Source organism: Lampris incognitus, chromosome 1 (assembly GCF_029633865.1).
Source record: "Lampris incognitus isolate fLamInc1 chromosome 1, fLamInc1.hap2, whole genome shotgun sequence".
Taxonomy (NCBI): Eukaryota; Metazoa; Chordata; class Actinopteri; order Lampriformes; family Lampridae; genus Lampris; species Lampris incognitus.
The window spans coordinates 140,608,550-140,630,319 of NC_079211.1; the positions used below are offsets into that span (position 1 = coordinate 140,608,550).

Below are 21,770 nucleotides of genomic sequence, written 5' to 3' on the forward strand. Positions count from 1 at the left end.
TACACACGTATATGCTGTATTGCCCCTAATTCCGCCCATCACTTTTTGCACAATCCAGTCCATGGATGTGAATCACTCTGGGCTGTGAATATGATGGACCCTCTTCACCAAGGAGCAATAACTTTCACACTGCCTTTCTGATCTCAGTCCTCTCTTCCTCCTCCTCCTCCTACTGCTTCTCAAGCTGTTTTAGCATAACACAAGGTACCCTAGCTAGAATGCACTATATTACATTACGCACTGCCGGGTTCTCTGCCGATTGTCTCATTTAATGACATTCCTCTCACCCCGTAGTTTTGCTGATAAATTGCTAAATAATATGGGGTTGGCGCTTCACACACACTCTGGTTGTGAAGAAAAGCGGGTGTCGAACCTTGCCATTTACAGTTGCAATATTATGATAAAAATCTGTATAGAAAGCTGTGATAGACAATCACTTAGTGTGTTTTATTTATTTTTTTTTAGTCATTCCGTATTTATTGACGCTCATACATTGTCAATGCTCTTTTTTTATTTGTTCTTTTTTTTTTTTTTTAATAAATATGTTGAACATTTGGCCACTGTGTAGGATTACAATGGATTTTATGAGCCAATTTGTTCAATTTAATGGCACTTGTTATTCCTTTCTTATCTGGGCCCCTCTTTCTTCTTTCCTTTTCTATTGTGACGAAAGCTCATAGTAAAGACATGACAAATCATCAGGCTTCTAGTGACTTCCTGCAGTTCTGCATTCGGCCACTAGATGCTCTGTGTGCATCACTTTAGCGAGGTGAGCAAACTCAAGGGCAAGTAAAGAAGAATTTCCTTTAAAAATTAGATAATCATAATTAGCAAAAATGACACCTGCTCTTGAAAAATTACAAATAGCAGAACTCATTAAAAAAACTCAATGATTAGTAACTGAATTATTGGTCAACAAAGTAGTAATTTTAGCAGTTTTCAATTAGTGATTGAATGACACACAACGTTTTTACACCCCAATATTGCAAAAAAAACAGCTAGTTTCCTGAAATACTTAATCCAAAAAGTACTTTTTATTTAGCAGAGCACTTAGACTTTCACTTATACTTGAAAAAGTAAGGCGACATTAAAGCACTCTAACCTTCTCATGCACAACTGAAGACCACCAGGTTTTCTGTCCTTCGGATGCACTTGTTCATTGCACAGTGGCCAAATCTAAGATTTTGTTACAGGGGTGGACATAAAAAAAAAATTACTTTCAATACTGGCATGGCGAGCAATGTAAACAGCTTGACCTCAAAAATGCCAAAATAAATTCTTAAGTGTGCTGTCCTACATCCTTGTTTGCTCCAAGCTGCTTCTAAGCAGACCTTATCACAGGTTTCTCCATACCATGCCCAAGACCCTTCCCCCTTGACCCCTAACCCCAGACCAGAGGCCAGTGGCTTGATAAGACAATCACTTGCTCATTAAGACTTGATGCACTACACAGCATCTCTCAGGGAGCAGCTCTTTTTCTGACTTTGCGTTAAAAGAGGGTTTTTATTTTTGAGAATCAGAAAATGTAATTATTAAAGCATTACTTTTTGGAGATGAATACCGCATACGCTGTCGACGTATGCCAGCAATGGAATCTACCCAGACAAGGCTTTGATAAGTGTGTCAGTGTGTCTGTATGTGTATGTATGTGTGGAAAATGAATTCACTGTCCAAATCTATTTAAGAGCCCAGAATATATGACAAGCATGGTCATACGCCTCGGAAGAAAAATGACCAGGAAAAACACCAGCAGCGCTCTGGTTGCTGCTGCTCTACTCTAACGGCTGAACGCTTATGTCTGCCGCCTGTTTTGCTGGTTATCGGACAATGAAGGAAATCCCATAATAAGCTCAATATGCCTAGGACAATTCAATACTCCTAGGACAGTGAATTCCACCTAACTCCGAATATGAAGTTTCTGTGTGCGATGTTTTTTTTTTTTTCTTTTCCCTTGTTAGACTGTGAATCAGCAGGGTGGGATGGGGATGTGAAAGGGGATGTGCTGGCAAAAGCGAGTGGCAGAGCAACACTGTAAGTAAAATACTGTAGCAATAAGAACTGGAGGCATTTACTGCTGTCATGTTTGCATTGTAAGATTATTTTTTATTTTATTACTATTTACTATTATTATTGTTCTTATTATGACTACTACTCTTCTATTACTATTAGCCTATTGTTGTTCTGTTCTATTTGCATGACGTTTCATGGCAATGAAACTTTTGGGGCTTATTTGTGTTTTCTCTTCTCATGATATTCTGGGTTTGGGGTGGGTGGGTGGGTGGGTGGGGGGGGCTCTGGCAGGTCGGGGTAAGTTCCACTTTAATTAAAGTCAATTCAAAACTGCGTATTTCCCCGTAAGTCAAAAGAATTTTTTTTGGAATAAAAGGCTTCTATTTATATGCAATGTACGTAAAAATGTATCGTTCGATTTGAAATGTGAATGATTTCTTTCTTCTTTTCCTTTTTTTCTTTTCTTTTTTTCTTTAATTTGAATGTGTGATTTGGCACGACCAGACAATGAGTTGCCCTTTCTGAACTGGCCTTATTGAAATGGAGCAGTCTCCCTTCCTGCTGTGGGAGGGAACGACGTGTGGGGGGAGGGGGAGGGGGGGTATTCTATTCTGAATGTTATGGAGTAGCCTGTTCAGCGTGAGAGGCTGAACGCATCATGCGCCTTCTCTACTCCATCAACACAGACTGATGTCGCAGAGCGCGCACCAGAGGCGGCGACCGCACGCGAGCTCGACGCGCGCTGACATTTTTACGTACTTAGTTCAAGATTAATTTCGTAAACTTAGTCAAACACACTCCACCCCGACCACCTTCCCCTCTTTCCTGAGAAAATAACTGCGTGTGTGCGTGTGTGTGAGAGAGCGTGAGCGACAGAGAAAACATGTTTCGCTCTAATGACGCGTCGTTTCAGACCCCTTAATGGGTCACATGCACGCGTGCGATTGGAGCAGGGTGGAAACATTGTTAATTTATTGTTTAGAATGTCTTTGCGTCCCAGCGAGATCAAACAAAATAAAATGTAGCAAATCTGTAACCAAACCCCTACAAGGTCCTTCGGCTACAGAACCTCTTTTACACAGAACTAATAAAACGAAACAAAAAAGAATCTTTCTTTTTTTCTTTTTTTTCAAAGTGCCATAGCTAGTGAGGAGAGGGAGGATTGGCAGAACGGGACGTAGATGCTTTACTGTGTGAGTTTACTTAAGAGCCAATCAAAAAAAAAAAGGGGGGGGGCACTCCCAAGGCAAATGTGTGTGCATTTGATTACATTAAACTTTGCTTTTTTTTTTCCATTTGGTGAGAAGGGACTCTGCTGAACTCTGAACTTTGACTCCACTCAAGATCCTCACAGCTCTTCTGTAGCAACAGCGGTCATTTTCACGTGCACAGGTACGACGAGCATGTGCCTGGGAGAGGCAAAAAGAGGAAACGTGTGTGTGTGTGCGTGCGTGTGTGCGTGCGTGCGTGCCAGAGGTTGTGCATGTGCATGTGTGTATTTATTAGAGCTACAAATACTCTCATTCGGTGGATCAGCATGGAGTGAAGTTCAGAACGGCGCAAAGCCCTCGGTGTCTCCTCTTTGACGTGTACATACAATGTGAAGGTCTGAAGTGATTTTTGTTAAAATCTATATTTTATCGCTTTTGTAGACATTTTGTTGTGGGAAGAAAAATAAATGAAATTTTATGGGTGCATCATCGCCTTTGTGGTTTTCTTCTGTTTTCAACAGACATCGTTTGAATATGTTTCAATATATTTTATTTTTGGCAAATAGAAAAAAAAAATTAACCGTATAAAATGGTATTCACTCATTAATATCGCCTTATCAAATGAAAAATATCAATGAGCCATCCACAAGGAGTAGCAAAGATTTCCATCAAGTCTTATAATTCAAATTGGATCCTATATGAATCTGTTATGTTCAGAATTGTCTGGTATTGTGATACCTAGTGGCACTCTTTCTAAATGGGACTTCCTCCCTCCTCACATTAACCCCTTCGATAGAATCTGAATTTGCTCAGAGTCAACTTCTCTGGTAGAAATAAACAATTTCTGGTTTCCACACCCACAAAAATATCAATAAACTTCCACTTGTGATGATATCTGACACCAGTAATTCACATATTTTGCAATATTCAATGTTGGGTGTTGCCAATAGTCTAAAAGTTTAGTCTTGAAATTACTTTGGCATTAGTCAAGGCTAGACTTCTGGCTAGTGAAGACAAAAATCACCTTCCCTATATTTTCACAGGAAAACATATATGTGTGCACGTGACCACGTAGGAATGCATGTGTTTAATACTTCCTGGGTCAAAGGTTACATTCTGGTTTCATCGTCCTCTTCTTCTTCTACTGACGCCGTCTCTGCTCCACCGCTGCTTTCACGGCTGTCCAAACCTCTCCTTAAATCTGAACAACAAAAACATCAGTCGGAGACATGTCGCTCCAACAACGCAGTCATTACCACAAGAAAGAGAATACTGACAGGCCTGGGAGGAAGTCCACGCATCCGACATGAATAATTTGGTTTGATTTGTTGGGGAAATCTTGGAAAGGACACAAGAAGAGGAAGAGGAAACACAAAGCACCTTTGAAATATCAAAACAAGTGTGTCTAAGTGTTTGTGTTTGTGTGTTTGTTTGCTGGGCTTGTTTGTTTTTGAGCACAGTTTTCTTTCTGAGCAGATATCCTCTAGATGCCGGTATCGGGTGTACCCAGAGACATTAATTAATAGCTAATCAAAGCTAATGTCTCGGCAGCACATTGCCAGCACAAAGACATGATTAATACGTAATCAAAGGCCGTGCAGCACAACGCACAAAGCAGAGCCCACCCCCCATATCCCAACCACTACTGTTGTCATAGAAATAAACGAACACTCGTGGCTTAATTAGTTGGCATTTGGTGTGTTGTCTTCATTTGAAGTTGTCGGGGATTAATCTCAGAGCCAATGTTGGCCTCCTGAGTGACGACATAGAGGTGACATACAAATACTTGCACATTCACATGTGCATGCTAGTGCAAAAGGGGAAACAATAAATAAATAAATAAATAAAACCGGAATACTAAGCAGAGACAAAAAATGCCATGTAAATAAAAAAATTCACTTATGTTTCCAGTCTTAAATGTATTTCTGCAATGTGAACGTTCTCTCTCTCCCTCTCTTTTGCTCTTGCTCTCTCCAAAACACAAATATACTTCTGCGTAGTGGTTTGCTGAAAAATAATTCAATAAAAAAAAAAAGTACAAATATATAAAAAACTTTGTTAAAAGAAACACTAAACGGTAGGGATAGTGCCCAACTAATAAGGAGCAAAATAATCCAGTTAGTCAAGTAAATTCTCTATGAGACAATACAGGCCTGTTTCCTGCTATAAGCAATCATCAGCTGTCCAAAAGTAGAGAATTTACTTGACTAACTATATATATATAAAATCCAGTGATTCAAGTAAATTCTTTGTACTGTCTCATAAAGAATTTACTTGAATCACTGGATTATTTTGCTCCTTATTTGTTGAGCACTTCTCCTACCGTTGAGTGCTTCTTTTAACAAAGTTATCGACACGGATACAGGAAAAAAAGTTTTAATGCATTGCAGTACAGGCCTGTTTCACGCGTCTCACACTCATCAGCTGCTAATTATTAGCAGATTAGCAGCTGATGAGTGCGAGACACACGAAACAGGCCTGTATTGCAATGCATTAAAACTTTTTTTCTGTATCTGTGTCGATATTCCGCTCCTCATTAGTTGAGCACTTATAATACTATTGACGGTTTTGGAAAAAAACGCTATATTTATATATATATATATATATATATATATATATACACACACACACACACACACATATATATATATTTATATATTTATAAAAACCTTTGGTTGACCTGCAAGCATGTGTATACATGTATGTGAGCTTACCCACAACTCCCAGTCTGTGACAGCAGGTATTGCAAGTATGTTTCTGCAGGAAGTTGCTGATGGCAGCATCTCCCAAGTTGTCGGGACCAAATGGCACCTCGCCACCACAGCTACTGGAAACATTACTGTTGCTGCTGGTGGAAAAGCATTAAAGTCAGGATTAAAAAAAAATGTTTCATTTGTCTTTTGTCAAGACATGCTGAAATTCGTGAACAAAATTGACACAGCATCGTGAGTGAAATTTTACAAAACCAAAGCTCCCTCATCGCCTTAGTACTGCAGGTCAGGTTATCGCACCTTTGGACTTCCGCCCTGATGACTGATGGGTCAGTTAGCTCCTCTCCTACACCTGTCAAGAGCAGAACAACACACAGTTGATAAGGCAAAGGAAAATAGACATACAAACATACACATGTGCATAAGACACAGGCATTCAGCTTGCTTAAAGGACCACTTCGCCGATTTTCAACCTTATCTCTATCTATTCAAATTGGGGATATCGTGGAAAAAACACCTGCAGTTGTTGCCGATATTATGTGTCTCTGGGGCGCAGTTACGAAATCTGCTCTTCTTCCCGCACCAGCGCCGTCATTTGACATGTCAGTGACAAGCAAGAACAGCATGCAAGTTCAGCTTGCCTGTAGTTCTTGCCGGCATATTTCCCCCCCTCTGTTTTAAAAAATCTGTTTTAGTGACTTAAAACCTCATTTGCATGTGGATGAGAGGCCAAAACATAAAGGAAAATGGTCATTTTGCAAAATATCCACATTAGTGTGGACAAGGCATCAGACTCTCGCCAACGCCCAGCAGGCTATCACAACTTGCTCTCCTACGGCCAACAAAACCTCCTCCACCATCACACTCGTCACACTGGGCTCCGGCGGGACTATCCAGATCCCATGACGGATGGACAGAGGTGGCGTATCGGAGGATGCCATTCCTCCATAAAACAACCAGCAAAAAACAGTAGGAGAGTCACCAATCAGCCAACAATGGAAAAAAACCAAACTTACCTGATCATACAGAAAAGAGATTAGGGGGGAATCTCCAACGTTAGAAACAGAGTACAAACTCTGTGCCAAACACCCACTCACCTCCACCTCCTCTCACAATCACCCAAAACTCCCAGCATGCAGTGCAGAGAGAGAGAGAGCTTTTTCAAATCACTCATGAGGATATTCCCGATTATCCCCATTTGCGATTATCTCAACAACGGAAATTCACCACGATCAGCTTTTCTTGAGTGTTTTTTATCGCAATCCATGATAAAATCCTATATCGTCCCATCCCTAGTCAGACGTTTACGCATAATTCATCCTGGTATTGTAGGCATTGCCAGCAGGGCTCCGTGACCAGGAGAACTCAGATTTCTCAGACAATATAGCACGCACTGAGGAATATTTATTGCTTTAATTGACTACATCTGCCATCAAACCTGTGAAATTTCCCTTTAAGAAAACACACACACACACACACACACACACACACACACACACACACACACACACACACACACACACACACACACACACACAAGGACTGACCTTGTATATCCAATACCAGTAGCTCTCCACAGGAGTATTCATAGGTCCAGTGGGAAAAGGCGAGAAGTGTTTCCTCCAGTGAGCACCGAGGCACAATCTCTTCCCCTGTGTTGTTGTTGTACTTGCTAAACTCTCCAGATATGTTCTTCTCAATAGTTAGCCACTGGCCATTTGAATGCCACAGGACAAGAGAGACATCCAGAAATCTGGTAGCGAGAAGAGGAATATATCAACACAGAGACATAAAGCTAAACAAACACAAAAGAAAGCACTCATATTCTTCACCAGACCTGGGAGACCACTGTATGTCCTTAGGTTTGACCCGGTTGAAAACATCCATCATCTTCTGGGCTGCTCTCTGCTGCTGACTCTCCTTGGGAGGAAGCAGGATGAAGAGATGATAAAAATAAAGATAAGATCGATCAAAGTAGCTATTAAGATCGTGTGTGTGTGTACGTGGATGAAGACAGACTTTCGGTATGTGTGTATGTGGGTGAATACAGACTTTTAGTGTGTGTGTGCATGTCTATGTATGTGTGTGAATTCAGACTTTCAAACTAAAAAATGTTTTGCAACACCAATGGTGAGACATAAGATCTATGAAAATCCACAGAACACAAACATACTGTATTACAGTCACAGCAAACATGGGCAGATATGGTTGGACATGTTTACCCTTAGACAAAGCTGCAGTGCAGTGCTACCGTGGAAGTACTTCTGCCAGGCACAAACCACTTCAGGCCTGAACGCTTTGACCACGTACACCAGACCGGGTCTGAGAACCTCCCCCTCGGCCCAAGTGCAGAGCACCCTAGTGCCCCTGCAAAGACCCCCATCCAGCGAACCCTCTTCACTGGAGAGCGGCGCCAGCATGGCAGAAAGACCTTGTGACGACCAGGTGGAGACAGTACCGCAGTTGTAACTGTAATTGGAGCCAGATCCTGGGTTGGTATCACAGGGCACCTCTTCCAAAAAATAGACGCTTACCTCTTCGCCCGCTATAGACAGATGCAAACAAAGTGATATATAGATTTGCCGCAGGTAGAAGACTCATTTGTTACCAAACAATGGAGTGATGATAGCATATGCTGGAAGAGTGTGCAGTGGCACCAAACAGAAAACTTACCCAGAATGGAAAAAGGAGTGAATGGGATGGTGTGTGCCAGCCTCATCAGATTGTTCCTCTCCACCGCTGTTAACACATACAGACAGTATAAATGGTAAATGGACTGCATTTCATATAGCGCTTTTCTAGTCTACCGACCACACAAAGCGTTTTTTTTTACAATGTACGCCTCACTAATCCAGGTAAGGAAATCACAGATTCTGTGATCACATGTGTCATGGCAAAAGTCCATCTTTTCTATTCCACCTGGCCACTCTGCCATGAAAAAAAAAAGTCCTTCAAAACTTTTCCCCGCAGTCACAACCCACCCAAATCTCAAAGTCTTATCACGCTGATCTGCAGTTATGGCTGGCATCACTCTCACTGAGAGCGATTTCAAAAAGTTGGGCCCAACCAAAAAGTGGATGGTTCCAATCACAAGCTCTGGAAACTGATCTGAGGGGACTAGATCGGTGAGACAAAATGCAGCAGTTTTGGAAGCCATACCATACAGCAAATCAAATAACACAGGTACAGTTAACAATGTGCAAGCATTTGCTGGACTGCTGTAATGGTGATCACCGCAAATTAAGATTTTTGACTTTGTTTCTATGAGACATTAGCCAAGCTCTTGCTTCTTGGTCACCAGAGACAAGCCAACATTCGCCTTAGCATCATCGTGACCATTAGTGTCAATGTCAAGATAGTTTGATAAAAGACAGTTTGATAGTTGAAGATGGTTTGGAGACAGTGGCACTGACGAAAAGACAGGAGGTGGAGTTGGAGGTGGCAGAGTTGAAGACACTAAGATTTTTCATTGGGAGTAGCTTTACAGGTGGATCAGTATTAAATTCTGTCTTAAACGCAACATTCTCATAACTATACAAATGATAGCAGTATTGGAGATCCAGTGACATTTTGCACATCTATAATCTTTGAATCAAAGCTGGTTGGGCATGTGTGATCAGCCACTCTTATCTCGCCTACAAGATTTATTTTTTTAACTATGCGAGGTTTTTTTTTACATATCCGATGTGAGGGTCTACGGACAGGATGTTGTATTGCTGTGAAGCTGAGGCAAATTTGTAATTTGTGATAATGGGCTACACAAATAAAATTGACTTGGCTTGATTCTTAGGGTACAGTATTGCAAAAAGGTCAACTGCTCTCTTTGCTGTCTTAATACCTGAGTAGTGAGGATACAGAACATCGTTCAAGTGGAATGAGGAGCTTTTGGCTAAAATGTAAACACAACAAGTAACACATAAATACAAATGTTAACTTAATGAACAAATGAGCAACTGTACAAAAACTTATCAGAAAATATTGATCTAGGTTACGAAATACCTTCAGAAGCAATCCCACTCTGCACGCTGTAACAGACAGAAATAAGGAGATACCTGTTTATTCAGAATTATCGGCATAACATTTCTTAGTGCTGTGAAACTTTCCAATTTGCGGCAGATTAACTCCCCTACTCTCATCTTTGACACCTAAACAAAGAAAACGGATCAACTTACGAGGACCTGCGACTCACAGATCTGGCCCAACTGCTCCATACTGACTGAGTGAGGCTTTGCAGATCCTGCAGGCCAATGTGATGAAAATTATTCCACTGTTAATAACAATATATCTCACAATCTTTTATATGTATCTTTACGTATAACACCAGTATTCACCATGTTCTTACCGGAAATGAGAAGGCGTCTTTTTTCAACAACTCCACGGGTTCGAAATCTGAAACAATAATGAATATTGGGGGGGGGGGGCTATTCACTTCTTGAAAGCAAAGCTACAATTGATCTCAATACATTCCTATTCATCTGCTCTGGCTCTGCTTTGCATTTAAGCACTTGATCAGTACCGTAATGAGTTGACTGAGGTCTGGGTGTGACAAACCAACACATTCTATCTACTCGCCATTATGCTTCTCTTGTTTCTGTATGCTGAGATTTAACAAATGATCTCTCCATAAAGTTAATGGCTGAAACAGGCTAGTGCAAGCTAACACTATCTCACTTCAAGCTATTCCTCCTCCTCCTCTTCTTTTTTTTTTGCAGGAGCAACACAATATATTGACGATTCCTTACTGAGCTGGCTGAGGCTGGTTGAAGCAGACCAACGGGTAAGTTGTCCTCCTATCAATCTCCTGCTCTTCTTCCAGTGTGTATCAGACACTGGGGGATTCTTGCTCATCTGCCCACGGTGGGAGAAAGAGGAGGTTTAATGGAACGAGCACTCATTTGAAAATAAAGCAACAGTTTAGATTTGGGGGATTCTTAAAACTGAGGGGATGTTATAATCTTGGAAATGTGTCATTGAGTCAATCACATAAAAACACATTTTGTGTTATGTTAAAATAGAAAAAGCATCTTACAGCATCTGAGCATTCCACCTGTATCTTGACTGTCTTCCTGATCTGGCATCTCCCTTTGCTTCCTGAGACCTGACTGACATCAGAGGAGTCAGACAACTCTGGGAAATGCAAAATTAAATTCAGTGACGACATCTTTCATTCAATTTCTTTTTTTTTTCTAATCACATTTTATAATTAACTGTGGTTGCATTATTGCTAACAGGTCACTGGTGAGTAAGAGGAATCCAGCAATGCAAACTCTGTAACCAAGAGGTGTCAAGCAAAAGCCTAATCTGCTTTAAAAACTCACAGTAAACAATCACTTGCGAAATCATCCCACTTAGATACTGTGTTTTGTATTTGAGATGTAACCATTTTGCCATATTGGCACATACAAAAAGTTTGTTCAAATGAAAAATCACAGTTCAATTTTGACTTTGACGCACAGGGACATGGATCAGTAGGTCAACTGTACATCTGAATAATGTCAAGGTAGAAATGAATCTGAAAACAAACTAATATACCATACCATGCATGTGGACAAAATTTATTCAGCTTATCAACTTTCTCTTTTAATCTCAACCACTTCTGATGAAAATCGTTTTCGCTGATTATAAACACCAGTGACCTGTAGGAATAAATGTGTCAACCCACCCATCACCATTTACAAGTTAGCACCTCGGCTACTGCTGCTCTGAAGTATGGCATCATCTTTAAGACCCCTCCCTCCCGACAAACTGTCACTGTTCACTGGTCCATCAAGAAAGGGGAACGATCCCCGCAGTGGACTGAGGGGCGCACCAGAGAAAGTAATATTTTCCACACTGGATGACAGAGACCTACAGTGACCAATGGGAGGGGCCCTGGACAGCCTAGGGGATTTCCCGGTTCTTCCCAAGAAGCTGGTGTGTTTGGGTCGCTGCCTTGAATGATTATCATCCAGACAGAAAGCAGGGTTTACTAAACCCTCAGGCATGTCCTGAGGGTCAGACAGCATCATGGCATGACTGGAGGTTCTGGATAAATTCAAATCAGACCGCTGTTCCTTTTCCTTTTTCTTTTCCTGTTCTTCTCCCTCCTCCTCCTCCTCCTCCTCCTCTTCTTCTTCTTCTTCTTCCATGGAAGTCTCCTCCTGGCTTGGGTACAGGTGTGGGTCACCAGTCCATAATTTGTGGTGGTGGTACTCCAAACCTCCATCTCCAGGCCAGGGGACAGGGGAAGAACCACAGGGCGATGCCCCACGGGATTCACAGGGGCTTCGTTCCCTGTGACCACCAACAGTCCAGCTCCCTCCAGGAAGGTGAAGGAGAGAACCCCGGGGTGCACATAGGTAACCACCCTGACACATCTCACTGTTATGATATGCATCAGCAGATGGCGCTTCCTGAATAAGTACAGAGAGAGAAAATACAGATAAAAACTGAAACGATATCTCATTTAAAGCTATAATCCTGAAAAATCCTTGTTTTTGTTTAATTTGCTGAGACCTAAGGTGATGCTGGTAGTTGTGGTGTTTGACCATCTCAAATCTCAAAGAACCATTTGAAATGAAATGAGCTGTCAGTGTTGTTGTGTCAGCACCTTCACCACTAACAACAAATATGGCTGAACCTGAGTCTTAGTTATTGATGTTGAAGAATCTGTCCTCAATGGTCTATCTTCTATGAGCTTGGTCGGCCATATCTGCTAGTTAGCCACAACATGCTTCTTCCTCAAATTTGGTGCTGTCTTACTCTTCATCATTCAGCTGCTAAGATGTAATTTTTCACTGGCAAAGTCCTGCTAGTTCTGTCAAAACTTTCCTGTTTTGAGTGTTCATGTTTTTGGCTATTGTCTTAAATATGGCAGTGATTGAAATTATGACAGCATATCATTTGTTTCCATATAAATCTTCAGGACTGTAACTTTAAGAATACCACTCTACAGATGAAATGATGAATAGGAAATTTGAAGCTTCTAGCCTACACAAAATAGGCTAGCTGTAGAGCTATAAATGGGCAGCAGTGCACATCATACAAATAGATGCATGCTCCTTCTTCTACAAAAAAGACAATCAACAGCAAGTTTCTTTTCTTAGACTGGACAACCGAGTTTCTTGTAACACCTATACATGGCATTTACACCTGTAGCTATGTTATGCAGCTATGCTGGGACTGTCTGCTCCTCTGACATTTTTACAAACCTGTGTGATTGAGCCACAACTTCAGAGTTAATTTGAAACCCAGGTAAATACATTAAGTGAAGTTTATCTTCCATATATTTTAAAACCAAGTGAGTTGTAGATTAAATTAATATAGAAATGTTGAATTAGTTACCTCTGGGGTATTGAATATTGTATTGTGCAACTCCAAACATCACCAAACAACAATCATTATTACAAGGTTTACGATGTAGTTTTATTATAACTAAGCTGAGAAGCCAGAACGTGCTTTATAAAATAATCTTTTTATTTTTTATGTCAATATTACTAATTTCTCAAACACTTCCCTCAATATCTACAATCATCTAATGACAGCATTTTAAGAACAAAATGGAGTAAGCATATTTTGCACACCGTACCTCCTGCTCTCCTGCCTCCCCCTCCTCAGTGTGTCCGGGCCTTTTCTCCCTGCCCCCTCTGGCTACACCATGGCAGTCCAGTCTGCTTGTTGTTGGAGTAACACTCCTCAGTAGCGAAGGTGGAGTACTTCTGCATGCCTTGGCCGAAACTCGCCACGTGGTGATGACATCTCCATGTCCCCCACCTCTGTAGGGGAGGGTCCAGCTGTGTGGTTGAAGCTGGCAAGACGGTTTGGCTTGTCGACACTGGGCCAGGCGTACGTCTTCCTGATGATGATTGTTGGAGACAGAGAGCAGGGTGAGGGTGTCTACAGCCAGAGCTGACAGGTCCTGAAGTTGACCGAGCTGACCATCCAACATTGACAAACTTTCCTGGATGAAGTGGACCTTCTCTGAGACCTCCCCCACCATCATGCACATCTCCTCAGCTCTAGTGGGACACAAAATATAGACACCAAGTCAAAGAAGGTCGAATCAGTTCATCTGGACACAACGTTTAGTGGGAGAAATGTTTATTCACTCATCTAAGTGACTTCGTCAGTCTCAGCTTACTGCAGGTATCCACCACCTTATAAACAGCATAGTTCCATAACAGCTTAAACAGTGAGGAAACTGTTGATCGTGGCAGTTCATATGCATTCATATGCTGGTTTCATACGCATATGAAACAAATCGCCGGTTTCATAAACTGATTGCCGGTTTCATTTCTGTCGTTATGCAACTGTGCTGTTTATAAGGCTGGGAAATCTAGCATATATATATATATATATATATATATATATATATATATATATGCTGGCACGGTGGCACAGCGGTTAGCGCGGTCGCTTCACAGCAAGAAGGTCCTGGGTTTGAGCCCCGGGGTAGTCCAACCTTGGTGGGTCATCCCGGGTTGTCCTCTGTGTGGAGTTTGCATGTTCTCCCAGTGTCTGCGTGGGATTCCTCGAGGGGCTCCGATTTCCTCACACAGCCCAAAGACATGTAAATCAGGTGAATTGGCTGTACTAAATTGTCCCTAGGAATGAATGGGCATGTGTGTGTGTGTGTGTGGGCCCTGTGATGGCCTGGCAGCCTGTCCAGGGTGTCTCCTCGCCTGCCACCCAATGACTGCTGGAATAGGCTCCAGCATCCCCGCGACTCTGAGAGTAGGATGAGTGGTTAAGATAATGGATGGATGGATGGATGGATGGATGGATGGATGGATGGATGGATGGATGGATGGATGGATGGAGATATATATATATATATATATATATATAGAGAGAGAGAGAGAGAGAGAGAGAGAGAGAGAGAGAGAGAGAGAGAGAAAGAGAGAGAGAGAGAGAGAGAGAGAGAGAGAGAGAGAGAGAGAGAGAGAGAGAGAGACTGTATATAGAGATATGGATATATATATATATAGATATAGATATGTCTTTGGACTGTGGGAGAAAACCAGAATACCTTGAAGAGGACCCATGTGAACACACAGAGGGCATGGCAGCTCCTCACAGAAGGACAAGGACTGAACCATGAGGCAACAGTCACTGAGCTTGCAAAGTTGATCCATCCATCCATTATCTGAACTGCTTATCCTGCTCTCAGGATCGCGGGGATGCTGGAGCATATTTCCAGCAGTCATTGGGCGGCAGGCGGGGAGACACCCTGGACAGGCCGTCAGGCCATCACAGGGCCCACACACACACCCATTCATACCTAGGGACAATTTTAGTACGGCCAATTCACCTGACTTACATGTCTTTGGACTGTGGGAGGAAACCGGAGCCCCCAGAGGAAACCCACGCAGACACAGGGAGAACATGCAAACTCCACACAGAGGACAACCCAGGATGACCCACTAAGGTTGGACGACCCCAGGGCTCGAACCCAGGACCTTCTTGCTGTTTGGTGACCGTGCTAACCACTGCGCCACCATGCCGCCGAAATTGCAAGCCACTAAACTTAATAAAAGCATTTAGCTTATAATAGAACAGAGTAGGAATCCAACCTCTCAGCAGTGGCTCTGATCCTGTTGATCGTACTGCTGTGGAGACCCTCTTTCTTCTCAAGGAAGTACGCCAGCACGCATTGCTCCTCAAATTCATGGAGCTTCTTACGATCATCACGCCCTAGGTATAGCTCTGTGTGTGTGTGTGTGTGGGGGGGGGGGCAATTAATACACAAATAAACCAGGTCTGGTAAGGTCTGTATTGTGACGTTGGTGCGAAAATCTACTCAATCAACAGCAGACATACACTCACCGGCCACTTTATTAGGCACACCTGTCCAACTGCTCGTTAACGCAAATTTCTAATCAGCCAATCACATGGCAGCAACTCAATGCATTTAGGCATGTAGACATGGTCAAGACGATCTCCTGCAGTTCAAACCGAGCATCAGAATGGGGAAGAAAGGTGATTTAAGTGACTATGAACGTGGCATGGTTGTTGGTGCCAGACGGGCTGGTCTGAGTATTTCAGAAACTGCTGATCTACTGGGATTTTCACACACAACCATCTCTAGGGTTTACAGAGAATGGTCCGAAAAAGAGAAAATATCCAGTGAGCGGCAGTTCTGCGGGCGAAAATGCCTTGTTGATGCCAGAGGTCCGAGGAGAATGGCCAGACTGGTTCGAGCTGATAGAAAGGCAACAGTAACTCAAATAACCACTCATTACAACCGAGGTATGCAGAAGAGCATCTCTGAACGCACAACACGTCGAACCTTGAGGCAGATGGGCTACAGCAGCAGAAGACCACACCCGGTGCCACTCCTGTCAGCTAAGAACAGGAAACTGAGGCTACAATTTGCACTGGCTCACCAAAATTGGACAATAGAAGATTGGAAAAACGTTGCCTGGTCTGATGAGTCTCGATTTCTGCTGCGACATTCGGATGGTAGGGTCAGAATTTGGCGTCAACAACATGAAAGCATGGATCCATCCTGCCTTGTATCAACGGTTCAGGCTGGTGGTGGTGGTGTAATGGTGTGGCGGATATTTTCTTGGCACACTTTGGGCCCCTTAGTACCAATTGAGCATCGTGTCAACGCCACAGCCTACCTGAGTATTGTTGCTGACCATGTCCATCCCTTTATGACCACAGTTTCCCATCTTCTGATGGCTACTTCCAGCAGGATAACGCGCCATGTCATAAAGCTCGAATCATCTCAGACTGGTTTCTTGAACATGACAATGAGTTCACTGTACTCAAATGGCCTCCACAGTCACCAGATCTCAATCCAATAGAGCACCTTTGGGATGTGGTGGACCGGGAGATTCGCATCATGGATGTGCAGCCGACAAATCTGCAGCAACTGCGTGATGCTATCATGTCAATATGGACCAAACTCTCTGAGGAATGTTTCCAGTACCTTGTTGAATCTATGCCACGAAGGATTAAGGCAGTTCTGAAGGCAAAAGGGGGTCCAACCCGGTACTAGCAAGGTGTACCTAATAAAGTGGCCAGTGAGTGTAAATACAAATGCTCATGCACACGCACACACCCACACACACAATCAAATAATACCATACTACTTACTGAGCCCAGAGCCTCTCTCCACCTGTTCAGACTCTCCACTGAGTCTCCTCTGGATGGCACTCAGAACCAGGGCCAGGTGGCTGAGGATGATAAATGGCGGTGGCAGCCATGGCCTCTCTTGATAGGTCATTATGAGGTGGTAGCGGTTGTACTTCCATAGCTTATTGGATGTTGATGCCATGTCAAAGTAGACATTGCTGGTTGTGAGGAGATAAACGCATGCAATTAAATAATGTAGCCTACTGCCAATATGATGCATGAAGTATATTAATCACAACATTCTAAGATCACTTAGAAATGGCAAAAATATCGTCAAACTTTACTTGGACTCCATTTGATAAAAAAGGTTAGCAATCAGGGGAAACTTCTGATGAGTGTTATATCCAGACCATTTTTGCAATTCAAAGAATACCATAGAAAATAACATAGACGGGGGGGGGGCTGTTTCAAACAGGCAACAAGACTTAAATCCTTGTCATTTTCAATTAATTCAGCTTTTAAAGCTTACTTGAAGAATGCAATGAGGATGTTGACCATGATGATGTACTGAAAAAACAAATACACAGCCTGGAGGAAGATTGTAAGAAAGGAGCCAGGTGGACACTGCTGATCATTAGCACATGCTGTTAACAGTAACACACACACACAATATATACATAAAATATACAGTATATATATATATATATATATAGAGAGAGAGAGAGAGAGAGAGAGAGAGAGAGAGAGAGAGAGACCAGATTTCAGTAGCAATGCATTACTTATTAATCTAATACAGTACTGTATTACTGTGTTTCCACAGCAGTATAAATTTCCCCCTAGCATTCAATGTTATAAATGGCACCTTGCAGTGATTAATACGTTAATAACTATTTCCAAAATGAGCACCAAGTAATAACGAATAACTTTTTTAGTAGCACTCCAAAGAAGAAAACAATATCATAGCTGTGGTTTAAATTGTCACTACTTAGGAAAATGTCAAGGTGTTTGTGCGAACTTCTCACGATCTATCTCTCCAGCATACACCTCTCCAAACATCATCCAGTAAGGCTTGAAGACGATATCCCTGGCTAGGCTCCAAGACGGCTCTTCACTCGGAGATAGGATGGCCTTTCTGGACACTCCAAAACTCAGCAACACAATTGCCATCATCACCACGATGAAGAACATGTTGCTGGTCTGGGCAGACATGGGGGGACAAAACAGATAAGAAAAATGTCTAAAGAAGAAAATCAATTGTGTTTTAATGAGTGCACTACCTTTTCAAAAATCTTCATATTTCAGTTTTCTTGACATAGTACTTCAGACAGAATATCAGCTCTTTACCAATAGGCTACAAAAAAATTATAGTATCGCCTCACTCATCACAAAAATCATTAACTCTTCTTTCAGCTCTGGTTCATTCCCTCATACATTTAAACTGGTTGTTGTCACACCCTTCCTCAAAAAACCAGGACTCAACCCTGATATCATGAGCAACTTCCAGCCCATCTCCAATCTCCCCTTTCTGTCAAAAATATTGGAACGTGTTGTTGCCTCCCAACTCAAAGCTCACCTCATCTCCAACGACCTGTTCAAACCATTTCATCTGGTTCCTGCTCACAGAACAGAACAGAAACAGCCCTTCCTTAAAGTCACCAATGACCTCCTCCTCTCCTCAGACTCTGGCCACCTCAGCATTCTCATCCTCCTAGACCTCAGTGCAGCTTTCAACACCATCAACCACACCATTCTTCTCTCCCGCCTTGAATCTTCCCTCAATATCACCGGTACTGCCCTCTCCTGGCTAAATTCATATCTCCACAAACAGACAACAGTTCATTAGCATCAGCAACTGCACCTCCTTCACTGCTCCTCTGTCCCAAGGTGTCCCCCAGGGTTTGATGCTTGGTCCTCTCCTGTTCATCCTTTACATGCTCCCACTTGGTAACGTCATATGTCGTCATGGTCTCCACTTCCACTGCTATGCCAATGACATCCAGCTCTACATCTCCACTAAATCCATCACCACTACAACTTACTCCACACTGACCAACTGCCTCACTGAAATGAAATCATGGATGCAAGCCAACTTCTTCAAACTAAATTGTAATAAATCTGAAGTGATAATCATCAGTCCCAAATCCTTTATAAAAACCAGTCATAACTTCTGCCTCACCATCGATAACTCCACTCTGTCTCCCTCCCCACACATCCACAACCTCGGAATCATTTTCGACAGTGACCTCTCCTTTTAACACTTCATCAATCAATTCGCCAAAAGTGCCCTTTTCCACATAGCTCATCTCTGCCCATCACTCTCCTTTTCTGCTGCCGAAACCTTTTTTTTGTGAAAATTTTTCTCCCCAATTGCATCTGGCCAATTACCCCACTCTTCCAAGCCGTCCCGATCTCTGCTCCACACCCTCTGCCGATCCGGGGAGGGCTGCAGGCTACCACATGCCTCCTCCGATACATGTGGAGTCGCTAGCTGCTTCTTTTCACCTGACAGCGAGGAGTTTCACCAAAAGAATGTAGCACGTGGGAGGATCACACTATTCCCCCCAGTTCCCCCTCACCCTCCCCCGAACAGGTGCCCCAACCAACCAGAGGAGGCGCTAGTGCAGTGACCAGGACACATACCTACATCCGGCTTCCCACCCGCAAACATGGCTTATTGTATCTGAAGGGACGCCCAACCAAGCCGGAGGCAACACGGGATTCGAACTGGCGATCCTCGTATTGGTAGGCGACGGAAAAGAACGCTACACCACCCAGATGCCCTCTGCTGCCGAAACTTTGATCCATGGCTTCATCACATCCAGAACTGACTACTGCAACAGCATTCTCTTTGGCTCATCATCCAAAGTCCTAAACCAACTCCAGTACATCCAAAACTCTGCTGCTCACCTACTCACCTACTCCCAGTCTTGTGACCACATCGCCCATGTCCTCCAGAACCTCCACTGTCTCCCTATCCCACAACGGATCCAATTCATAGTCCTTCTCCTCACTCACAGAGCCCTCTGTATAACCAGGCCCCCTTCTACCTGACCGACCTGCTCCACTACCGTACTCCTTCCTGCAGCCTTCACTCCTCTGATGCCAACCTCCTGTCTCCACCACACTAGACCAAGCACTGGACCTGGGATGACAGAGCCTTCTCGACAGCTGCCCCCTCCCTCTGGAACTCTCTCCCCAAACACATCAGAGACTGCACCAATCTGTCCACATTCAAATCATTTATCAAAACTCACCTCTTCAGAATTGCTTTTCATGTGATTAATGTTGTGTATTACATGTTTTTGGTGTGTTGCCTTTATGTTTATTTTAACTTATGTAAAGCAGCTTTGTGTACCTTGAAAAGCACTCTATAAATAAAATGTGTTATTATTTGTATTGTTAGATTAATAATCCATGCAATCCAAGTCTTACATTTTCAGCAAATAGTGTATGGTGTGTACAGACCATTTTAGTGATCATAGTGAGGTAAGGTCCAGCGTGCCGGTTTACTGCCAACAGATCCATCATCCTGACGAACCAGAAGATGATGTCGAGGCAGTAGCTAATGCGCCCAGCCGTTCGGTAGGAGTCTCCATGCCAACGTAACACCAGTCCGACAAGGAAGAGGAGGATGGCAATGAAATCTGATACATTCCAGTACTCTGAGAACCAAATCTTCAGCTTCTGGCTCAGCTTCCTTGGTTCTGACATCAGCACCTGAAAAAAATGTGTTTACAAAAAAGTATGATGAGGTTGTATTTCAGTATATCACATAAAGTTTTTCTGTTTATTTTATCAGGGCTTTAACATATATTTTACACAGTGATTTGATGTTTATGGTTATTGCTTTTGGAAATACCCAACAGGAGTGGTATCTTCAATGCATACATGAGCACCAACAGTGAAAAAACAGGGAATTAGTGACAAAAAAAAGGAGGAGAGCAAGACAAGGAGGGAAGCAAGAGAAAGGGGGCAGCACTAAATGCCATTCTCAGTAACTATAGTCTTAACTTGAGCAGACTAAGACATCTAAGACTAAATGGGCTGGTAATGAGGGCTCTAGTTAATTAGACAAAGATTCTCCAAGATGTAGCCTGGTATCCATAAACTACAACTAATCAATTTTATTTATGCCTTATTTATACTATTTTTATACCATTCAAACTGACGTAAACAGATTCTTTACCAACATCAGTAACCTCCTAGTTAAGAAATTAATCACTATACTGCTACACCCAATGTGACTCTTGTCCTTTATTAGGTTTTACAGCCAGCTAAACTCTCCCTTGCACCATATCCTCCAAGGAACAGACCAGTGTTGTATATGGACGGGATTTAATAACAAGGAAGTGTGAAAAGATATTGCCACTCAAAGGGGTAGAAACTAGGTGATGGCTAATGATGGAGCATGAATATTGCTGTGTTGTCACACAATTTTCTTGTTGTCACAGGGAAAGGAAGTAGCTGAAACTGCGGTACTTATCTATGCCACTAGAAGGCAAAAGACTCAAGATAATGGAACTATGCCCCTAGTGGCAGGGAGGCTCTAAAAATAAAGGAAACCGTTCCATTACAATCACTCTAATAGCGCTTATGTGTGTTGGCAGCAGAAGCGACAAACTACTAATTTTCTAATTAAGTTTTTCTTTTTTTTTCTATACTGCTTTAAGGTTAACGTAATCTAGGCAAACAATTTAATTAGTCAAATTCCATCCATCCATCCATGATCCAAACCACTTATCCTGCTCTCAGGGTCGCGGGGATGCTGGAGCCTATC

General features: G+C 42.6%; 1 protein-coding gene across 1 annotated transcript in view; it reads right to left on the reverse strand.

Annotated features, from left to right (window-relative positions):
- Window positions 1-3,068: 3,068 nt before the first annotated feature.
- Window positions 3,069-21,770, reverse strand: part of trpm6 (transient receptor potential cation channel, subfamily M, member 6) — a 32,031-nt gene continuing 13,329 nt past the window's right edge. Inside the window, 20 exon segments of the mRNA XM_056296797.1 lie at window positions 3,069-4,422; window positions 5,936-6,069; window positions 6,233-6,284; window positions 7,480-7,685; window positions 7,770-7,852; window positions 8,155-8,477; window positions 8,606-8,671; window positions 9,771-9,821; window positions 9,932-9,957; window positions 10,105-10,169; window positions 10,275-10,321; window positions 10,675-10,780; window positions 10,962-11,059; window positions 11,619-12,324; window positions 13,500-13,929; window positions 15,484-15,616; window positions 17,015-17,211; window positions 17,523-17,637; window positions 18,016-18,190; window positions 20,459-20,710. Coding sequence (XP_056152772.1) covers window positions 4,331-4,422; window positions 5,936-6,069; window positions 6,233-6,284; window positions 7,480-7,685; window positions 7,770-7,852; window positions 8,155-8,477; window positions 8,606-8,671; window positions 9,771-9,821; window positions 9,932-9,957; window positions 10,105-10,169; window positions 10,275-10,321; window positions 10,675-10,780; window positions 10,962-11,059; window positions 11,619-12,324; window positions 13,500-13,929; window positions 15,484-15,616; window positions 17,015-17,211; window positions 17,523-17,637; window positions 18,016-18,190; window positions 20,459-20,710 — 3,357 coding nt within the window. The 3' untranslated portion in view covers window positions 3,069-4,330.